Raw genomic sequence first — 7992 nt, forward strand, 5'->3', positions numbered from 1 at the left:
AGCCACTTCTGCCAGCTCTTCAGCCACTGAGCACGATGGTGGGTTGAAACAGGCTGCAGAGAGAACAGGAGTGGGAGGTAGGAAAGGGCTTCCCTCACCTGCCCACAGGCTGGGGACAGACTGGTTTTGTGGGATTTTGTTCCTTTGTTTTTTCATTTTGCTTGCATGGCAAACTGCCCTTTCCCTAGGGCTGCACAGGTCCTCTCAAGTCCTGCAACTTTTGAATTTATGTGTTCCTTGTATTCTCACGCTGAAGTGGCAAACAGGTTACAATATAGAGTTGGTTTTGCACCTGTTAAACAACTAAACAAATCTAAAAGTTCCTAAACAGCTACTAGTACTGCTACACATCAGCCTGTGGGCTATCTTGGGAATGCAGGAGGGTTTTTTTGTAAGCAGTCCCACTTAGCCTCTTTCTAATGATTTGCAGAGGGAGCGAGAAATTCACCAGTGCTAGTAAATTAGAAGCTGAAAACAAGTGCCTAGATGCATTATACAAATGGAGAAAGAAAGGTGAAAAACATGGGGAGGAGAAAGGAAACGTGACATTATTTGGGAAAATCAGGAGCCCCTTACACTGCAGGGAGTAATAGGACACACATGTCCATGATACCAGGCACAGGCTGACCGGGGAAAGGGCCAGGAGAAGCGCCCACACTTCTGTGCCACTGGATCCTTTCACAAGATGGCCCCCATACAGATGGGGCTGGATCCACCTCAAAACCTACAAGGAGGAGCAACAGGATGGCAAACAGGAAAGGAAACTGCACTTTGAATATCACAAGAAACCACTGACACCAAGATGAATGATGTGCTGCCAAAAAGTTCATCTGGGACTTTTAAAGCTAGGCTGAACAAAATACTCAAAGATGTGCCAAGAGAGACAGCTCAGCACTATCAGGACTGACTAACAGGCTAATTCTGAAGATTCATGAAGATGCAGAACACTGGGTACCCATCATGAGGTCTGCATAGGCAGAGCTGTGCTTGTAAAATAAGACTGATAAAATTCCATCAGTCTTTTGTAGGAATAAAGAGCAAATGCATGTATCACACAATGACTTTTAAGCCTTTCATAGTTCCTGAGACAATCATACAAGCAGAAAAGACATATCAATCAACCTCTTTTCCATGTGCAACTACATAGACAAGAAGGTGTCCAAGTGAACCTGAAACCATCCTATTAACTTCTGTTTCCAGCTGGGAATTACATTAAGTAATATTCAAAATAGATTTAACATCAGTTATTACTCTGTTTGATTATTGCATTTCTAGGATAATGGATTTCAAAATTGTATTTTCCAGTTGATGATTAAAGAGCTACTTCTAGGCTTCCTACCTTCTTTAATAAAGTAAGATTCAATCTAGTCTCAAAAGTTGAACATTAATATAAAGGAGATTTGTTGTCATCTTAGTAAGCGTTAGCAGTAATCATTTAGCATTCCAATTACTTTCCCACCTAAATCTCATCTACTCACTTAGAGAAGCAAACTGGATTTCTTATACACGTCACCTTTATCTTGCAGGCACTCAGGGATATGTCCCAGTGTTGGACCTCAGCTTTTCTGCTCTGCCTGGCAGAGTGAAAGCAGGTTTGCGCCTGAGGGCAGAAGGAGGGCAGCTCTTCACGCCTGTGACACACAGGTACCCCCAGACCTGAGCAGCCTGCTCCCTCTCAGGGGAGGCGGTTGTGTTCAGGGGAAAACACAGCTGGCTCACTGCATGGTCGATGTAAAAATAGCACCTAGGAGCCACATTTGATGCTGCAGTGTGTAGCCAGCATTGGAAAGCAACACACTTTCCTCCAGAGTGCAAGACAAGCAGGGATCCTTTTAACTGTCTGATCATGCACATCAGCAAGCAGTGGAAGTCCATTTAGCTAGCCTTGCACTTCTTCTATGCACATCATCACCTTTATGTTGCAGGGAAAGTCCCAGCACTTGCCTATGACTATAGCGTAGTCCCCAGAAAGAGGGGCCGGGGGAAGGAGGAACAGAAGACATATCTCTTAGCAACGTGCAGAGCCGGGCCCTCTCAATTTCACCTTGTAGAGCTGAGGTTAGCTCCTGGCCTTGCTGCTGGTGAAAACCAAGGGAAAATCCCACATCCTGATGAGAGTCTGAATCAAAACTATGCTCCATGGATTTTTTCTGGCATAGAGTGTTGCTTAATCTCAAAGTTGACCTTGCTAAAATGCGAGTTCTGATCACCACATGATACAGGACAGAGAATCTCTTAATTTACCCAGAATCTGCCTCTAGGCCAAGAGCACTCAGCCTCTTCATAATCTGCACTATGTCATATTAAAAGTTAAATCAACAGCAGGACTCAACCTAGGTTTGCCACTCTCCAAACGTGCACTGCATAGGGAGGAAGGAAGAGTTGCAATCTGAGCCTAAAAGCCAGGGTGTGCATTTCCTCCCCACCACCATCTTTCCCCCGGCTTTATGCCAAAAGCAGAGCAGCAACCAGGTGACTTTATCTGCTATCAGCACCTTCTGTTTTTCTGTGTTTCCTATCAGAACACAGAGAAACCATGATGCTGAACAACTACAGAAGCTCACTTTGCACCAAATTTTCCACCTCCCTTGTTAGGCACCGTGCCAAACTCTTTGCCACTTGAGTGATATGAAAAGCAGATGAAGGCTGATCAAAAACTGCAGTTTTGCCCATGATATGCAGCGAATGTATAATTAGAAATTAATATTTATAGACTATGTTCCTCTATCATAATTTTTCTGCCACAAAGTATCGCTACAATGTCACTTAGAAGACTAGAAGGGTTGAGGAGAAGTCTCTGAGTGGAGAAAAATGGCAGGAACAGAAGCAGATCAGAGCCTCACCGTACTTGGCTCTAATGGGACAGTGGCCTGCAGGACAGGGACAGAGCAGCCCAAGGGCAGGAGAGCTTCAGGACGTTAAGTACCTGGTGGCTGAGAGCTGGTGCAGCTGCAGCAACCAAGACAGGTTTGTCTTCATCTGCTGTGAGCAGGGCTGTGGGCTCCTTCCCGGTGGAGGCGGACGTGGGTCAGGTCACGTGCGGCTGTGTCCCTGGAGTCTGGCTTCCTGCAGCATGCTCTGCAGAGGGCAGCAGCTCAGGAGCTGAAGCTAGTGAAAACAACTCAGCCTCTCTCACGTCACATGTCTTACTGCATGTCCCTGCACAAGAGCTCTGCCTTTGCCTGTTGTTTTTTGGGTAAAGTCCTAGGCATGAGCCTGGCACCAAATAAAAAAAAAAAAAAAAGAGCTTCTAAATAACTGGATGCTTTAAAATATTTGTACAATAGTGTGTGTATCAAATCTGAGAATTTGAGAATTAAATGTATGGCAGAAGTTCACGATTTGACTGTGTGAAGGAGGCCACATCATATCAGAAGCCAATCTATGACTAAAATCAGGAACAAAACAAGACCTGGTCACCTACAGAATGGAGAACACCCTCAAGTGAAGCAAAGAGATGAAACAAAAAGAACGATTTGTGTCAAATACCCTTTAGCTCCTGGCAGCACATAAACTCCAAAAGGCCAAACTTGCTTTTGTGGCAACTTTTCTCTGACTAAGAACTTGGTGTTTTAGTCCAGCACCTGAGGAGATCTTTTGGACAAGCTGCATGCTGCTACATGTACATACTCTGCAATTCTACTTGGCTGGAGTGTTGGACAAATGCAAGACTAATACTCCATCCAAGACTCATCTACTGTGGAACGTATGATAGAGCAAGTATACGCTGGCTAGGTCATTGGGTTCTATAAAGTACAAGTGTGGCAAGGGTTACAAACAAAAGAAATTGCAGGACGTTATGGAGTTTCATTTACAGCTTGTTTATTGAAAGTAAGGATACTTACCCTGGAGTAAATTTTGCTCAACGAAACTCAAAGTTTAAGTAAATGCAAATAGCCTACCATGAAAATGTGAAAAATAAACAAAATTTAATTTAATTTGAGCACCCAAGCAAGTCATTTGCAAGTCTTTTTAATGTTTAGGAAGAAGGCTTAGTTCAGTCTCTACAAATGGTTTTACTTACTTCTGTTACTTTCCATCTCTTGAGGATAATCTACTCCTAATAAGGACAATTGCTTAGATTTATTACCCCACTGAGGTCTCATTAAAGATCTAACAAAAATCCTATTTAAATGAAAGGACAATAGAATCTTTAAAGTCAGTGTAGAGTTTAATTAAAACCTGAAACAGCACCCATGTCTTCATGCGTAAGAAAAGCAAAAACAGATTTCAAAGCTGTTAAACTACATGTAATTGGCATAAACTATCCATTGAGCCAAAGTTAAAAAAAAAACGTAGGTTATCGCATGAAATTTGGAGTCTATTAATAAATAACAAACCTGATAGAAGTGCACGGCACCACTTTTTTGCATGCATTTTTTAATTTCCCTAATTTGCTACGCATATCTTAGAGCAAACATGAGACATACTAGCTGTTAAGTTGAACATATCCAAAAGGGACAAAAAAAGAGGCTGACTGAAATCAATGCATTAACATGCACCAGTATTTAAAAACGTTTCACGTTCCCGAAGAGAGCATGTAAACTGCAGCAATCTCAGTGCAAAACTGCTGTTATCTGTGTTCCCATGTAGTCATTATTCACACATAGGAGTATACAGTTCCTACAGTGCATTTTTTATGCATTAATTCTTTAAAACCCCAAATCACTGACATAAATACACAAGGGGGACCTCCCTTTCAAAATTTAGCATTTTATGAACTCTGGAAGGGAACGTGAAGATAAATGCCAGTCTGACACAGCTCTCCTGTAGGGGCCTGTGAAGCCCTCTGCAACTGCAGGCACACCAGAGCCTCCCTGGGCCAAGAGCCCCCAGCAGCCCCTCGGCCCCCAGCTGCAGCGCCATACTCAGCAGGATCCGCACAGGACAGAGCCATGTCTTCCAAATCTCCCTTCCCCCTGCCACCATGCAACTGGGGCTGCACGTGTGAGGAAGGGAGGTCAGCCCGACAGCTGCTATGGGCATGCAATGTCCGTCTCAGGAAGTAATAAATTCTGAGGAAAAAAAAAAAAAAAAAAAAAAAAAAAAGTTCATTTGCTTATTTCTGCATTAAATAAAAGCCACTTTTGCTTCTCTGCTTTTCCACGCGATGAAGGCCGATCGGCTGAGCAGGGACGGCACACGGACGGGCTGTGCTGAGGAGGCCCAGACAGGGGCGGCAAGAACAGCGCCGCACGGCCAGCAGCGGGGAGCCGCAGCCCGAGGCGGGCCGTGAGTCCCTGCCGGGCAGCCCGGCGCCGCCTGCACGACCCGGCCCCTGCGAGTCTGCCCAGCGCTACCGGCACCGGGCGCAGGACACGGCCCCGCCGTCACCATGGCGGCTGCTGAGCCCGCCCCGCGGGACAGAGGCAAGATGGCGCCCGCTCCGCCCTCTCGATGGCGACGGCCGCGGAAAGGGGGCGCAAGGAAATGGCGCCACAGCCCGGCGGCCTGCGCAAGGCCCGGCCCCGCGGAGGGCCCCGAAGCGCAGCCCGGGGACAGCGCGGCCCTTCTGCCAGCCCGGCAAGGCCGCCTCGGCCCCGGGAGCTGCCTTCGTGGCAGTTTTAAACCCAGTCGCGCCTCTTAACGCCCGTTCGTACGCCTGGCTTAAGTAAAACAAAACAAACGCCAGCTCCTCCCGCGTACAGCTTTCTCAAGGCAGGCGAGTGATCTGCAGTGCACCTCTGGCTGGGGCGTGTTGGTGTAGCAAGGGGAGATGCCCAACGTGAGGCTGCTGTGGAAGCCGCATTAACAGGGCATGCAGCGCTCTTTTTAAATAAATGTGGTCTGAAGCCTTGTGTCAGAGGCTTTCGGAGATGTTTACAGCTGTTAGCCAGTACTTGGAATTATTACCAATTCCAGATAGTGGTAGAGAGCTCATTTCCCAGTGCATGCTCCTAGCAACTGACAATGTAAAGTTCATGCTACTCTTTTTGCAGCTCTTTCACCAGAGACACAAACCCAGTGCTATTTCAAGGCCACATGTAAAGCTGCAAAGCTGTGATGAGATCTTGGAGCATCCCAAGCACTTTCAACTTTTCATGAGGCTACCACACAGGACTACATCTTAGTAAGTTGTTACTAAGACAGAAATAAAAAACACAATTGAAAAGACATTAATAGCTGCCAATGGCAATTCCAAGCAAGATTTAGGATCTCTATTTTACTAGCATTGTGTTGTTCACTTGTCATATGCGTGAGCTTTAGTCTGCTTTGCTTTTTGCACACATCCACTTCTTCCTAGTAAGAACAGCACTGATAAGAGACAAGCTTCCTAAAGGGCTGGAGACAGTGTATAATCAGTCACCGGTTTTAAGTAATTTCACAGAACAACCCTACAGAACAACTGTGTTGGCGCAACAGCTGGGGTGGCACAAGGCAGGAGCAGCACTCAGCCTCAAGTAGTGCCAGCCAGTTTTTCTGCTGGAACACATTTAACACAGAATTACACTCTCAGTGAGTACTTTCATTATTGGCTAGGTTCCAGTTTCTTCATGAGCATGTTCCAGTCACACTAACTTCTAAAAATAGCTGGCCGGTCAGCACAGTCTTGTCTAGCAATAGAAACCATGGCTTCTTAACTGCATCTGCATTATGTTTGTCCACAGCAGAGAAAGGGCAAAATACAAGCAATGAGGATGAAGAATGCCCATAACTTAGCATGTCTGCATTGCTCCAGAAGCCTCAGTACTCAGATGGTTCCTAAAGCTGTGCCTCTGGAGGTGGCAATATGTTGCCTGATAGTTTTTGTTTTCTTTTCTTTTTTAAGTTATGAGATGAATTGAATTAAAAGTCTTAGACCAGATGTTCCTCTCCACAATAAAAGTTATGGGACAGGTTTCTTCATAAAAATAACCTGTGGGAGTCTTCCTTAACAATCTTACCTGATCTGCCCGTGCCTTCAGGGGAGCTGATTGATTCTCTTGAGCTGCTCTGCGGAGGCTGACACTCAACATGTGGCTGCTCTGAGTGCTTGCCTTGATCCACAACCTATATCAGAGTATTTCCATGTCTGACAGCCGCCTTACGTATAGCCACACTCACAAGTTTTCCAGTGAATACTTATAATGTAGCTTCAGCAGCTGACACTGTATCAGCCTAGCACTCCCAGAACATATAAAGGATATGGAGGAGTATGAAGAAGTGCTTTACTTCCTTCTCCACATCATCCCACCCCAGAAGAGGAAACAGTTTCTTATAGGCTTTCAAGTCAGCAAAAGGTGTGTCCTACAATTAGCGTGCAACCCTCAACACCTCAATGCATAGTTGAACATTTCAGTGCTAACACCTGAAACCTTGAAAGCAGAGGACATTTTAAAATCAACCTAAGAGTGACAAATAACCCAAAGAAGAGTATATAGCTACTCTGGAAAGCATTAATGCAGAGTAAATCTAGTCAATAGCAGAAATCAGAGTTATTCCTAATCTCTTCTGGTTTTCAAATTTGCTTTTCTCTAAGAAAGGCACTTCAGCACTTTAAGAACATGACCAATACTTGGAATTTACACACTTTCCCAGAGCTCATGCATGCCCGAGTGAGCCTGACTGTGCTCCAGTGAGTGACCAGGCCTGTCCCACACCTGTTACAACTTACCCTTTTTGCAGGACCAGCACCCAATTTTCTCTTTTCTAAAGCTAAAACCAACCAAACAAAAACATAAAAGACAACATTAAAGAATAGTTAGCTCTTTTTGAGCTGAATTGGGATCCTGAATTAGCCAGTTTCTTCAGGTGAAAGCTTTTCCTTCTGACGAGCACACCCACAGAATCCAGATTTCTAAGAGAAGGTATTATTAGAATCACAGGAGAGAATTACTCTTTAAACCATTAGAAGTCTGATGGGCTGGATGGACTAGACTAAATAGAAAAGCGTGAAAATGAACACCCCCCCCCCCCCCCCCCCCTTTGGGTCGATGTAGGGTGAATCTTTGCATTTTTGCTTCCAATATGAAAATTTCCAAGTGATTCACAGAGTACCACAGATACCACTCA

General features: G+C 45.1%; 1 protein-coding gene across 5 annotated transcripts in view; it reads right to left on the reverse strand.

Annotated features, from left to right (window-relative positions):
- The window catches only part of LOC311440662 (uncharacterized protein), a 29285-nt gene extending 22038 nt beyond the window's left edge, over nucleotides 1-7247 (reverse strand). For 3 of the 5 annotated variants that reach the window (XR_014695527.1, XR_014695528.1, XM_084527826.1), the window contains exon 1: nucleotides 6885-7247. Coding sequence is in view for 1 of the 5 variants with exons in the window: in XM_084527826.1 (XP_084383952.1) it covers nucleotides 6885-6956 (72 nt within the window). In the remaining 4 variants the exon portion in view is untranslated. Of the gene's footprint in view, nucleotides 1-2926; nucleotides 3217-6884 lie in introns of all 5 variants that reach the window. The other 2 variants (XR_014695526.1, XR_014695529.1) reach the window with 1 other exon arrangement.
- Between the last annotated feature and the right edge of the window lie 745 nt (nucleotides 7248-7992).

This window comes from Aythya ferina, assembly GCF_964211825.1.
Source record: "Aythya ferina genome assembly, chromosome: 8".
Classification (NCBI taxonomy): Eukaryota; Metazoa; Chordata; class Aves; order Anseriformes; family Anatidae; genus Aythya; species Aythya ferina.